The 15,312-nt window shown below is 39.6% G+C and overlaps 1 protein-coding gene across 1 annotated transcript in view; it reads right to left on the bottom strand.

Annotated features, from left to right (window-relative positions):
* KIF26B (kinesin family member 26B) overlaps window positions 1–15,312 on the bottom strand; it is a 295,015-nt gene that overhangs the window by 201,581 nt on the left and 78,122 nt on the right. Inside the window, exon 3 of the mRNA XM_017806836.1 lies at window positions 4,641–5,174. Coding sequence (XP_017662325.1) covers window positions 4,641–5,174 — 534 coding nt within the window. The remainder of the gene's footprint in view (window positions 1–4,640; window positions 5,175–15,312) is intronic.

Genomic DNA, 15,312 nt, shown 5'->3' with positions numbered 1-15,312 from the left:
TGAGACAGTCATGACCTAAGTAAACTCCAAACAAATCATTCATCACAGCAAAGCTCCAGAACAAGCTGGTACTTTCTCACAGAACAGTGTTCTTCTAAACACACGTTATACATGAAGAGAAAACAGAAAACACATACTTTCTGTAGGCTTTCATCAATTGTACACAAACAAAGCCTTTGATAATTCTGAATAGGCTTGAGATCATTATGCCCCAGGCCAAGAGGCTCTCAGTAGTTTAAGATCTCATTTTCCAAACTTTTAGTCAATAGAGTCTTTTTAACTGCAAGGGAGAAAGGAACACTTTTTCCATGAATATCGTTATGTTCACAATGCCCCTACTCAAATCCTTACATACACTACCTTTTTCCTTACCAAAATCAAACTTCACATCCTCAAGGTCAGGAGTAGGAAGTGCTCACCCACATCAGCTGTGGGTGACATTTTCTGTTACCCATCGTTCCCTTTTATGGCCTAAATTGTTCCTGAAACAGTTGACCTCCAGTTCTCAGGCTTACTCTTACCTTCCTGTCACTCAAATCTACCACACACACTGTGCTAAATTTCCTTTGGTTTGCCTTTTGAAATTATCTACATAAAGTCATGAAAAGATTCTTATGCAGATCCAGGAGGGCAACTAGAATACCAAGGAAATGTGCCCACCATTTTACGTTCTACAGCTCACAGCAACACACAACAACCATGCAGTTAATTTAATATTTTAGTAAAATACTGGATTGCTTTGACTCCAGAAAAAGTGTAACCAGCTTAATCTAGACACTATTTTCAAGTCCTTTCCCTTTGAAAGCAAACCCTAAATCAGTCTGAACTCCTGAGGACTCAAATCTTATTCTCCAATGTGGCATTTTTGTTTTAGCTACTTTATCGGCTTGGGATTATAAAGTAATGAAAATGTTATGCATTCAATTTAATATCGCATTCTCTATAAAAATTACAAGAAGCAATCATTTCATTAAGGAATTTGGACTTTTGGCTCCTATATTAGAACCCCATGCCCAAAGGTTTCTTTTTCTTTAGAAGTGTTATGTAATAATTGGTAAGGAACAGAAGTGTACTTAACACTATGGTATCCTGTAATTCACATCAGCAGCTGCTCAGGTAAAACCTCACCAATCTAAATTAGTTTTCTCAGAGTAGGGAAGGACTGAAATCCCTCTGAATGATAGGGAGATCAACAGAGGCCTTTACAAGTGTTAAAACACAGTCGGATCTACAGGGTATACAAATGCTACCTGCCAACAAGTATTGAAAGAGCACAGTTTTCAGACTCTCAATCGAATTCTAATGAATTTTGGCTAGTATTTTTTTTCCATGTATTAAACAGCAAGGTGTCAGTTTTACCCTGACCAGGTAAACACTTCAGAATTCCAGTATTCATAGAAGGGCTTTAACAGGCCTCTTTGTTCAAGGATCAATAATTCCATTTCCCTGCAGCTGATTCCCTGTTTTTTTCAAAGCACCACTTATCAGCAAAATTTGATTCAGCCCCCTTTTTGTCAAGCCTAGGAGAAATCATGGATCTTTAGAAACAGATTTTTGTTTGTGTTTCAAGGGGTGACTAAATATGGAATCACATAAAACAGGGACAGTGGGAATTGATGAGGTCATCTACATCATCTCCTAATCTCCAGGAAGGATCAGTTTTGCCTACAAAATTGTTAGTAGCAACTTCTCCAAAGTTCTTAGGAGAATCCATTGACTAGTTCAAATTATGCATCCATGAAATTATTAGAAATTTTCTTTTACATCCGACATGCATCTCCAGTTAAAGACAGCGCTACTTCTACTTTTCTGATTTTCAACATATAATACATTACTGAATCTGATAATATATAAATTCACATTTGTTTTACTTACCCTGGTAACAAGTGCTCTTTCTGCAAAATTAATTGAATAGCGGCATGTCATTTAAGACTTGTCTTACACTACTGTAGCAACTTAGAATATCACAATAATCCCTTTATTTTTTTTAAATTGTTTTTCTACTGGAACTGAAACAAAAATTGTAATTAATTCCCCATAACAAGGTTCTAATTTTAGGCAGTCTGGAAGGAAGATGCTAGGAAAGGAATAACATCATACAACTCACAATTTTAGAAATACTTTTGGTGCCTAAAATTGCAGTGAGTCAATTCTGAGCAAAAGAACATCACTTTCAAACTAGTATTTTCTCTTCTTGATGATACTTTAAGGAAGAAATCACAGTCAGTTTTCAAGGTACTCAACCATTTCTTCCAAGTTATCTAAACTGTCTAACAAAAGCTAATTTACAATGGGAAGTGTCTACCACAGGTGCCATTAAGTCTAGTGCCATGAGACTGCCTTCTCCCTGAACAACTATTTAACAAGATTATGATGTAGAAGCATACTGCACTTCTTTGTGTGAAGCGCAAGGCTTTTTATCCCAAGAAATTATCTTCTGTTCCTCTTAGCTAATGCACTGTGAGGTTTTTCTAATCACTATTCTTAAGGGAAAGCAAGAAAACTTAATTAATATATAGACATTCAAAAGTAAGTAGCTAGCAACACTTTTTTAATTCACCTTCAAATCAAGAAGGGTTCTAATTAAGAGGAGATAACAGATTCAACTTCCTAGTGCTCTTCCCCAGCAGAGTTTTGTAACTGTAAGTGCATAACAAAAATATAATTATGTGGGACAGAAATCTAAAATGTGTAGCAAGTAAGATTGGTTTCTGCACACAAAAGCAGAAAAAAAGCAAAGCTTGCATCTTCCCAATATTTGAAACTACAAGTAAATTACATTTAAAAGCATTTCTTCTTGCTTGACTGATTCCCAGTCTGATACAGAATACAGACACTATGTAAACAAACACTAAATTCTTTTTATTGTGTTTAAAGATGAAAGCCATCATTATTATTTCTGAACTGGAGAATTAAATGTGACAATTTGAGTATAGTGAGAATTTCAACATTTGAAACTAGAATCTTGAAGAAAACAATGAAACAATAAAAACCTTCTATCAAAGACCAACACTGCTAGGTTTGTTTGGGTTTGTCAGATTTTGTTTGTTTGTTTGTTTTGCTGTTTTCTGAGGGGTTAGTTTGGTTTTTGTGTGGGGTTTTTTTGGAGTTTTTTGGCAGGGGGGGTCTGAAGGGCAGGCAATATTTTTTATTTCATGTTTATTGAAAGGGAAGGGTAGGGAAGAGTCCTTAATTTAACTGGAGCCAGTTAATACATAGAATCAATTTGGACAATTTTGAATATTAGATTCTCCTTAGTGAATATTTTTAAGTCAAAATGAATCATCTAGAAATGCAAAAATTATAAAAAAGTAAACAAACCCCACATTTTCACAGATAAACCTAAGAGATTGTGAATGCAATAAAACTGAATTAATTTTCCTAATACAAACAATAGTTATTCAGATTTGTTAATGTACATTCTTTGTTTAGGCTTTTTTTTTCTTAGTTCAAACTTAGATCAGATTTTTTTTTTCTGAGATCAAAAATATGACCACATACTGACCTACTCAAATGTGATTTAGGTTCACTAGAGCATAAATCACAAAACCATAAAGTCAGATATTTTCCAGATAAAATAACTGTAGATAAAATAACTTCTGGTTTTACCTAGTTTGCTTTGGTGCATGACAATATCTTAATGCTTATGAATAACTTCACATTTTTCTGGCTGTATTATCAATTACTTATACTAAAAAAAGTTAAATATTAATTTAGGGATCTATCTTGCACTATTTTCATAACTTAATAGAAAGACCAACTTTCAAAGTTATTTACAGGCCTAAGGAAGCCAACAGGGATGGCTGTGAGAACACGGGAAGAACAGGCTTATGTCCCAGTCTGCAAGTGCTTGAGCACTCTGAAAATCCCACCAGCTACAGTTCAGCGCATCAGAAAAAGCTTCTTCTGTGCCATGGATGGATTCTACAGGTATTTATGGGTGTGGCGTACCAGAAAACAGCAGGTCAAAGAGAAGGAAAAGACCGTGCTGAGAAGTACTTGAAAATCTCCCAGAATTTCTGAGATCTGAAGGTTACTGGACATCCTGAATCCATGAGAATTGATAAAAATCAAAACACCAAGAATCAGCTGAACCTGCAGAAGGCCACCAGCACACTAGCATCAAGAATGCAGGCAACTTAGAACATGTTGAAGTTAGTGCCTGCTATATGTAGTCAAAGGATCAAGATACACATATGATGAAATAAAAGACCTGGATCCTTCCTGAATTCCAACTCAGAAGTCACTGGTGCATTAGTGCCACCTTCCACTTGCGAGTAAACAAGTGTGATTGGCTCCCAGCTGTTGCTCCAACCAAGTATCCTGAGAGAAAGTAACTGTATGAGCAAATAACTGCATATAATGTATGATTAGTTATCTGCTACTAAAAACAACAGCTCGGTTCTGCTCTTAATAACAGTTGAATTTATAAAAGGTGTTCTAATTACCTCTGCTTTTGATCTGTGTCTCCTCCAACTCAATCCCCTATCAGGGAAACAGAAGTTTATCTCACTCCTTGTTCTGGTGCTCCCTATTCAAATGGCTCCGCTCCTACCCTACAGGAGCAAGCCATGTTAGTATGCCCATGCAAGCTTTAATGGGAGGAAAACAAACATGTTCTGTTATTTGAAAATACTTACTTGGTAGGGATATAGAGTGACTCCATTCGTTCTTGACAAAGACCAAGTGCCGTCAAGGTACTGATGGGCCTGGATGGCCACAGAGTTGAGAACATTACCGTTGCTGGGGCTGGTGGCCATTTGAAAGCTGACCTTAGCTTGGTGTCCAGGAGAGCCATTTTTTTTCTCCACCCCGTTGCCGATTCCTAAACTGTTGGGTTTTCCACTGTGTTTGTTGGCAACAAAGCCTGTATAGTTAGATGTAGCATAAGGAGAAGGCATGTACGCCCAGTCCCTGGGCTGCAGGCTGCCCATGTGCCGGGGACTCACTAACGTGGGGATATTGGAGAGAGGTGGGGGAGAGCCTGGCGAGGCATCGTAATGTTCTGAGTTGGCAGCTTGCTCTAAGGTCAGCACCATCTGAATGGCCTCTTGCTTCAGTTGGTTCAGGTGTGTGGCACAAACATCACATCTGTTGTCCTTCTCGTTCCATGCCTTACGAATGGTATTGGGAACTTGAAGCTTCTCATGAATCACTGAAGAGAAACCCAGGTCCTAAAAATCAAACAGAGAAGGGTAAGGAGAGGACAGAAGAGAAATGTTTAACCATGGTCATCACAGTGAAACACTATTACTGTATTTCAAAAGCCAGTTTATGAGATAAGCTTAGAATGCAAACAAAGGTCATTAGATACAGTCAACATATGCCAGCAGCAGAGCTGAACAAATCTGAGCAACTGGATTGTGTTGGAAAGAAAAAAATTCTTTTACTTTTACTGATAAGTAGCAAATATTGTAATTCCACTGCAAGTTTCAATGCATAGCAGAGAAATGGAATTAACTTGCTTCACACCACTGCACCTAGTTTCTGGCTTGAATGAAATCTACTCTTAGTTACACAGGTGAGATTAAGAGCAACTCCACTATAGCCAGTGGACTTGTAGCAAGGTTCATAAATCCATCTGCTCATCGATGCCAGCTTTTGGTACTCAGAAAACCCAGGAAATACTCTGCAACAAAAATGCAACACTTCAAAGACTGCTGTAAAGAAACAAAATGAAAAAACAGAAGTATTATCACTTTCCCAAAATCCTTTTCAGAATCCAAAACAGATGAATAGTTGATAAAGTCATTTACCAAGAATGTACTTTTCAGACAAATCCCATCCACCCCAGAAAAACCCTAAAAAAATCCAAATGAAAACAAATCACCTTTCTGTTACTGAAATGTTCTACCACTATTTTGGGTATCTGCTGATAATGTAAAATAAAGTAATAATTTTATTTATAAAATACAACATGTATAGAGTTAATAATCTGTTAAGAGTAATTTTTTCCTCGGAAGGCATAGTTTTGGTGCAAAACCACATAATCAAGTTTAAAGCCTTTTGCCTCATAGCCTTATCTCACAGGTAGGTATTTGAACACCAGTGGTGCTCCCCACAGAGCAATATGCCACCCTGATATGAATGCTGGTCCAAATTGCAAAGTGCTTCAGTAAGTTCTGAAGCCAAACAGCAGTCTTAACGGAGGCTTAGCACCAAACTTGGCTACTTCTTACAGTATCACACAGTTTCAGAAACTCACAGCAATGATGTGTGTGGTACACAGAGCAAAAAGGTGACAGTGATTTGACGGAAATATTTCTTGGAATTTTCACACCACATTTCTGTGGTTTTACAGACTAAGCAGGGCAGACTTCACCTGCCCCTCCTTAATTTTTGGAGACTTATTGGTGGATTTTCTTATGACTACTCAAAAAGATTTAATCAGTAGTATCAGAATCTTTTTTATTCTCTCCATCTTTGTGGCTCTAATAGCTTCAGCAGCAAACTGAAATCAGACTGAAAGAATACATGTGTGTGTGAGGGGAAAAAAAATCCCACAAATAGGCAGTGCCCTTATCAAGTAATTAAGTAATTTGATGAACCCTGTGCCATCGAGATAGACAAATTTCATGTCTTGATAGTGTGGCTGTGCTGGAAAAGTGGGTAGGGGTATAATATAGGGAGGGAGAAAATTCACTGGTAGAGGGTCATATTCATTATGATCCATCTTTATAATATACTTGAGCATTTTATTTTCACTGTTTAACTACCGTGAACAGCTCCTCAGCATGCAGTGATTAATTGATTCATAAATCACGGTGCCTCTTTATGCACAGCAGCAAAAGAGTAGTTCCAGCCCCAGAAGCCCGGGAGAGTCATATAAGCTGATGGGAAACAACAGGAGGCTGAGATCTGATCAAGCCTCAAGCTGGTCATTTCTATTCTATGCACAAAGGGGGTCAGAGCTTCAAAGTGTGTCAGGAAGGCAGGAACTGGATTCTGTAACAACCCTTCCCCCTTAACCTTTGGGAAAGGGACTGGTGGAAATCAGGGGGAAAAAACAGGATGCAAAAGATGTCAAATCATATTTTCCATCCCAGACCATAACTAGGTCAACAGATCACATTGGATATAGGCACTCTGTGATGCCAGGTGTGCAGGGAAATGACTCTCTACTTTTCCCATAATGAGCTAGACAAAGCTACCTATATAGCTGAATTGGATGTGTGTGTCTTCTTTCCAGGCTGCTCCACATCAGTCCAGGAAAAATCCTTGCCAGTTCTTCCTTCAGCTAGCAAGTGTCACAAAGGTAGCTGTTGTTCTTTGAAAGTTAACTTCCTAAGGCAACTGGGCTTGGACACAGGTAATTATATACAACATTGAGATCCAGCAGCAGTTCAACATGGAAATTCCGGGATACTATGATAAATATTCCAAGGAAATAATGCCTTCTTTAACATAAGCAAATGTCAGCATGATATAAATATTCAAGTAGCGCACCAACTTTAAAGAGTACTGGACAGCAGTGAATTCAGCTTCATCTCAGTGTTAAAACAAACATCAGATCATTCTCGGATACAACAATAAACAGAGAGAGAGGGGGAGGAAGGGAAGATGAAAGACTGTTCCTCCTCAGGAGCAGAAAGGAGAAACAGGCAAAACCTGAATTGGTTGCTCCGAAGATTGGCCCTACTAATATATCAGACTCTAGTAGACAGACAGTTCTACCTGGTTCCAAGTCTGGGATATGAAACAGAAAAGCCTACAGGACAGCAAATAAATTTGGAGGAACACAGGTTCCAGAAGCACATTAGTCACATTTTGTTCTCAAAACAAAACTGATAGAGCCTAGAGAGTTTACTTTCATATTCTCCACTGGGCAGATCCACTATAATTTCACAGAAGTGGCTGACGACACATCTACAACACATTTAGCAGGGAGGAGGCCAAAGTCAGACAGTCCCTACATCCTTGTTGGAATAGCAAGGAAATGCAGCTACACCGCACTTTCTGGTTTAGTATTTCAGCTGCAAGCAATCATCTGCACACATTCCCCTAGGAATGCTTAATAGTTCAATAAACAGTATCTTGTCCCATACAAAATAGTGACGGGCAAGCCTCACTGGATAAGCAATTTGAGCTAGCTGCACTGAGCAGCAGAAGTTGAAAAAGGTTATATTCACTACGAAAATTTGTGAGGTCTAAGAAACTCCGCACTCCCCGGCAAAAAGAGCAGATTTGCTTGTGAAATCTGAGGTTGACACTGGAAATACCATTTATGTTTTGGCACTCATTTCTAGTCCTGATGGAACAAAGTACAGTGACACTGAAAACTGAAACAGAACTTTAAAAATCACAAAAGAGTTTGGGTTGAGTTCAGGGCAAAGGTTCATGATGGTTTCTCTTCTTGCTGTAATGGTTTACCCATCTTTAGTATAAACATCATTACTGTAAACTCCTGTTCCTACAATAAACAAATGAAGGCGTGTAAGAGGTCTGAAAGCTTCAGGAGATCAGACATAGCACAGACCATGGCATAAATGCACAAGGCAAGCAGCGAACTAAACAGAGTGCATGCTGATCTATACTGCAAGAAGGCTTTTCACCTTACGTTTGAGTTTTCAAGGTCAAGTAAACACCAATTCCAGATATGTTTAGTTCCTCATCTTCTCCACTGTAACCAGATAGTAACTAATTCCTTATCTTTGTTACTGAACTAAAAACCCACATGAGAAATACAGAAGAGGGAACAAAATATTGCATTTTAGAGACGTAAGGTAGGCTAAGGAATTCCTGTACCCAGCAAACAGTCACTAGTTAAGAAACACTGAAATGTTTCTTACACAGACAGCTCTATCAGAGTAAACGTAGTCCTAATTTCATGGGGGAGGAGGAACAGCATTACTGTATGATCATGAAAGGGACTGCAGAAGCATCCTCCTCTCTTTCATCTCCCTTCATAAAACTGTGCCTTGCTATATAGTTCTCATGATGTTTTAACTCCACTGATAAGAAAGCAGATGGCAAAGCTTAGAGCACATCTTCCTCAGGAGAGAAAGCAAACAACCACTTCCAGCATGAAGCACCACCTGTTTCACAGAAAGCTCACAAGGAGACACGACGAAAGCAGGATGAGCTCAACTGCTGGACAGAGAGACAGGCAAGAAATAAGATGAACAATTTGCACTTTTACATGTCATATGGATACTAGTTGATCATAGATTCGTATGGGGCCCCTGGTGGTCTAGTGGTTAGGGTGCTGCTCTCTCACCGCTGCGACCCAGGTTCGATTCCCAGCCCCCCGGGCAGATGGAGCTCGTCAGCCCTGTGAGGCCATCTATCTAAGAGAAGGTCACTCTAAACAAACCTACGTCCTGAGACCCTCACTGCCACTGTCCAAGCTTGCTCGGCCCCGGCAGATGAACCTCAGGATTAAAGGGTGGGCTCAGTTCAGCGCACGCTGTGTCCCACCTGAAAAAATCCACTGCGCAGGCTCGAAGGGTTAATGACCTTTCCCAAATCTTCGCGAAGACTGGCCATTAAAGATTCGTATACAAACACCTCGTACACATTCTACTCTTTTGCAAGCATACAGCAGGCAGAAACTAATAAAGGACATACTCTCTAAAATTTCATACACAACTGTATTTGATTTGGCCAACAACAGCTTATGCAAGTTAGACATTGTAACCCTGCACCATTACCTCAGAGAAAACTCAAATATACAATGGATCTCAAGATGTTTTTGAACAAATTGTGTTCTTCAACACCAATATTACTCACCGCTCTTTACAGAAAAACAAAGAGTCAATACTAACTAAATCACAGAGGTCAGCTTCCACTTGAAGATGCTCACAAAAGACTCATGGAGTTCTCTTGTTTCTGAAATGGTCCAGGCAGTAATGATTGCTGGTATATAATCCATCACACAAGGTGAGGAGAAAAGGGGAAAGCATCAATCAGAGTTCTTCCCAGGAAGAAGTATGTTTTCCAGATTCTCCCTCTCCACAGGCAAGGAGTAGAACAACTTAAGAAACTTTAGTAGGAGGGAAGCCTTAACCTGATAAAAAAAACCATGTTATTCTATGAATGTGCAAACATGTCTACTCTAAACACAATCCTGCTAGTCCATAGTTGATTACTATTTAGGAAAAATGGAGGTGGGGGGAAATTTAAACAAAAAAATTTCCTCCATTCTCCTTTCTCTCTTGAGGGTGTACTTTCAAGCTCAATAAAGAGATTACACTTGTAATTTGTTTTCCAGAGGCACTTGGTCTATTTTCCAAAACTCTGCATCCTAACTTAAATGTATCCTATAATTTTCTAGGCTACATTTTAGAGGTTTGCTGTTTTCATTATTCCAGAGCCCCAACAGTTGAAAAACAGCTCCTCACTGTTACGATGGCACCACTTCCATTAAAGCAAAAGTATCTTCAAATATACAGAAGTCAATGGGAGTTTTACCTTAAAGAAAGTATGACAGGATACACACAGTGACTGTAAATTAGTAGTACTGAACCATCAAACTGAGCCGGGAACCCTTGGATAAAAATCAGTTAGCTTTCGTAAGTAATCCTCGGAGATTGAAACACTGAATCCTCTGAATTATCCAAGTTGGCAGGATCTCTGCTAGCACAAGCAGTGTTTTGGTAAGTAAAAGCCGAAGTTGCACATAAGCAAGACCAAGGGGGCAGCAAACTGGCCTCCCTTGCTCTATTGCTCTGTATATAGCAACTGGCACCTTCTCTGGGCAAAACCACACTGCTTTACCCTCCTTGCCACAGAAGTCATCCCTCACACCCAAATTGTCTTCTTCACATAAGCCATCCATTATCACTCCCAGCTGAGCAAATAAAACTATCTTATCTCCTCTGCTAGAAAAGAACATATTTCCCTCTTGTCCTTCTAAAACTCTCTCTTTCCCCAGCAAGAACATGCCCCCATAATCACTGTCACTGCACACTGGGGACAGTAGAGAGGAGGCAATCCTAAACTGGAGAGCTGTAAGTAGGGAACTTCGGTGAAAGGAGAAACAGAGATCACAAGGAAAGCATAGTAGAATAAGAGAGGCTTTTTATATAAGCTTATTTCCACCAAGCCCATGTAAAAAGACTGTTTTATCAGTAAAATCTCTGCAGTCTTATATCCCACCTCTTTAACTATTATCATTCTTGTCCCTCAAACTTGAACTTTCTACCACTGACTTGAGTCTTCACTTTCAAAAATGCACCCTGTCCTACAGTTGGTATCTCCAAAACACATCCAGGGGACCAGTTCTTTTCAGAAAGAGGGGGAATTCAAAAATCAAGTCTTAATCCTGCCCAGGGTAGCACTCACAACATTAGTATTTCAAGGTGTTCTTCTTGAGCTGGCATGTACAACTGACATTTGGACTTTTATAATTTAACACTTGTCAGTATAAACCAGCCACTCTGTGGCCAAAAAAATGTATTTCTGTGGTTTAGGCTGTTTTCTTATCTGTAAGAGACAGAAAGTCTGAGCAGGGCTCACCTTACAAACTTGCAGCAGCAGGAAGCAGAAGAGAGAAAACCCTGAGAAAATAGGAGGATTAAAAATAGGGAGGAAGAATAGAAAAACGGGGGGAAAAAATAAGCAGTGTTTTCCAATTGCTCCATGAATTGGCTTATGGCTCATGGCTCTGATGATGGATCAGCACTGACGGACTTACAGCTATATACATCTGGCACACAGGTGTTTGTGTTAGCATTCGATAGCTAGACAGCAGCCAGATTTTTAATTGGGTTGGGAAGAAGAGATGAAATAGCAGCAGGAAAATCTAAATACACACTCAGTAGTGCAAATCCAAGTCTTGCCCAATGAGCTCTGCTATGCAGTTGTCTAGAGCCCTGCAGCCCAGACTAAATCTCTGGCCACAGCACGCACAGGGTCTCCCGGAGGGAAGCTTCTTCTACAGCTATGTGGCAGACAAACTCAGCTGTTGCTGAAAGGGCAGCATTTGTCAGCATCCCTTTGAGAACAAAGAATGGATACAACTTAGAATTGCAGAAACCTCACCCCTTATGCTGGAAAACGCAGCAGCTCTATTCTCTCTTCCTTGATTTCTACTTTCCTGCCTGGATATGGAAGGATTGCATTTGCTTTCTCAGCCACCAGAGCACACTATGAGCTTGTGTTCAACTGACTGTTCCCCTTGACCCCCTGGTACTTCCCTGCATCATTCCCTGCTATAAGCAGTTTTGTGTCATGCATGGAACCCAGATGTACTACAGATGCATTTTTGGTCAAGTTTCCAGTCACCTCACGGAAGTTGGTGGCTATTGCTGCCTCTTCACTCAGCTGGGGTCCAGATATAAATTTGACTTAGCTACTAAGTTAGGATTAGATGCTTTCGTGAGCTTGCAAACTGTTTGCTTTATCAACCAAATGTTACTCTCACTCCTCACCATAGTGGCAAATATGATACCCTTTTTTCATAAAATCCTGCTGATTACCATTCACAAAGACATTGTTCTGTACAGTTGATACCCTGTTCCCCACCTTTTCAAACCCATCTGGGATAAGCATGACAGACCTATGATTACGTGGGCCAGACACATTAAAATACTGGAATAATATTATTTTTTCTTTGATCCTTTCAAACCTTCCCATTATTCCAAGCTTTGATAAACACTAAACTGACAGATCACTTGAACCTCCTCTTTGAGCAACCGGGCTACAGTAGCAATTCTTGTTCTGACACACCTCCACATTTTCAAAGTTTAGCTTGCTTTTCCTGAGAGAAGAGCATTACAGTTCTTCGACAAATGCCAGCACAGAGCTACTATTGACACAGCAACCAGTGATTTCTCAAAAACTGTCATACTTGAAGTACAGTAACTAAACATCACAGATGCAAAGGTCAGGATAGTATTTGTGACACCTATATACTTACTGTTCCCCTGATTTAAAAAGAGATTTGTAGCAAACTGAAACCTCTTGTAACTGCTTTTCAAACATGAGAATCTTTTATTTTAGGCAAACAATCATTAGAAAGATTATTGTGGACTTTATTTCATAACTTAACATTCTCTCTAACTACTGAATATGTTACATTTTTTTGTCAAATTCAGCTTCAACATGTCTACAATTGACATGCATCGTAGAATCAGAAACTTTTGATCTCTGCAGCTTACTTCTGTATCCTACTTTGTTAAACCATTTTTGAAGGCTCACTCTTACGCTTTTCTCTCCACTCTAAGAAGCATTAGTATCTTTAAATTCCATTCAAGATCACTGTTTTGGAGGGGAAAAAAATAAAAAAAGTCAATAGAATGATACAGGTTATTGGTGGCTTTTGCAAAGGACAAAGAGCTTTGCCTTTGCATGTCCAATCTTCGTTTTAATTTTAGGTTATTGTGTTCTTCTGTTTGTTTTGAATCACTTGACTTTTGGACACAATTCTATCATTTTCTCCACTTCACACTCATGTTCCAATGTGGTGCAGCAAAGCTACCTTTCATTCATCTTAGATATCCTCTCCTCAAGCAACAGTCTTTCAGGCTTTCCTCTCCAGTTTCTTTTCTGACATATCAGATTTCCATGGTTCTCAGCTTGACTGGAGAGGAGTTGGGAAGGTCAAAGATTGACCAGAATTAGAACATTGCAAACCTTAGTACAGAACTAATTATGGTCAGTTAAAACCTGAAATGCTGAAGTTTGTGAGGGCCATTTGAAATTCACACTTTAAATTGACCTTCTTTCATGTCCTTGAATGTGAAAACACCAGGCAACCCAAGTAATCTCAATCTTAGTAAATAAAATTCTTCAAATCAGATGGAGCTTTTCTGTGTGCCATCTAGGAAACAAGAGAATTCATATTGTTCCTAACCACTGGAAAAGTAGATCACAAAGACAATAGTCACTTCACAGCAATAATGAAGTCCCTCCCATGCACATCCACAGTCAGAGGCACATGAAAAACTGAAATGTATTTGTCTCTTCTTTATGTTTCCATTTTTCATTAGATAAATAACTTGTTGCAAACATGTAATTTGGAAACAGAAATGAGTCTCCTCTCTGCACTAATTCTCAAATCCTTGTACATGCAGAGCATTCCAAGCTGCATACAAACCTGCTCTTACCGCTCAGCGGCAGTCACATCTCACACTAGTATTGACTGGGGATTTCTGTAAGCTTTTTTCTCGACTGAAGTAAATATACACCTCAATGCCCACAGAGCTGTTACATGCCTTCTTTAGGGAATGCACCCAGGATCAAGCAAATGAGCATTGAGAAAGCTGGAGGGTTAGTCAAGACTGTTGAGAACAGTCCTAGATGACTGCACAACCCTTTAGGCTGCAGAAGAAGACGAAATATCTACTTGAAGCTGATGATGGAAGGGGATGAAAGAGGGAAAGAGGAGAAATCAAGGCAAAGACCTATGAAAGAATTTCTTTTCCCCCTAATTTCTCATACAAGTAATTTGAAGGTCTCCTAATGGAGTCAGCAAAGATACTCAATTGCTGACCTAGAAGGAAGGTCACAACATTCCTATTAATAGGTTGTATGCCACCCTGCTTTCCTAAAAGACTTTATGCTGTTTTGGATGGACAAAAGTTGCATAAGTGTATCCTGTAAGCAACTCTGAGGTTTGACAGCACCTGTCTGAAATATCCTCCTTGACACATACCAGGCCTGTAGCAAGCTGCTGCTTTAAATAGTAGCCACATACCAGGTGCTGACAGTCACTTGCTCCACAGGCAGCTAACATCCCCTGCTGTGTAGCCATACAGGTTCTCACAGTCTCACTTCGATCTGTTAAATCTTTCTCTCTCAGTAACATTTGGCCTGTTACCATTTATCACCTCCTTCTCACTCACCCACAGAAGGGCTGCTGTGCTTGCTTCTGCATCAGGATTCTGCAAACTCCAATGGTGTCCAAGACTACATTTCAGTGACTCAGCCTCTTGGAAACCCCCTTTTTACCTCAGAGAGGGAAAAGCACCGCCATCCTATTTTTTCCTGACAGTAATACAATGCCCACGCTCCTTTCTGGTTTGCACAGGCTTTTGGATTCCAGCCTTAGGCTCACCAGGCTTATCAGGTGCACAACTCCCAAACCCAGCAGATATCCTTTGACCCTTCTCCTGCCCCTCAGCTGTCACACCCCACCTCACTCTGTGCACTAATCCCAGCTTCAGGTTAATTGATACCATACTTAACACTTCAGGTGTGCAAGACATTATTCATTGGTTTTTATTAGCACAAGGGTTTGTTTTTATTAATACTGTGAACTAAGGAAAATCCTAGCATAACCCATTGACATTTTTTCTAACAGTTTTACATTACCTCAGCATGAGTTATGTTTGCTTGTCAAAGCTCCTCAGCTTTGAAGCTTTGACAAAA

This window comes from Lepidothrix coronata, unplaced genomic scaffold, assembly GCF_001604755.1.
Source record: "Lepidothrix coronata isolate B3197 unplaced genomic scaffold, Lepidothrix_coronata-1.0 Scaffold16, whole genome shotgun sequence".
Classification (NCBI taxonomy): Eukaryota; Metazoa; Chordata; class Aves; order Passeriformes; family Pipridae; genus Lepidothrix; species Lepidothrix coronata.
This window is presented reverse-complemented; position numbering and strand designations above follow the sequence as displayed.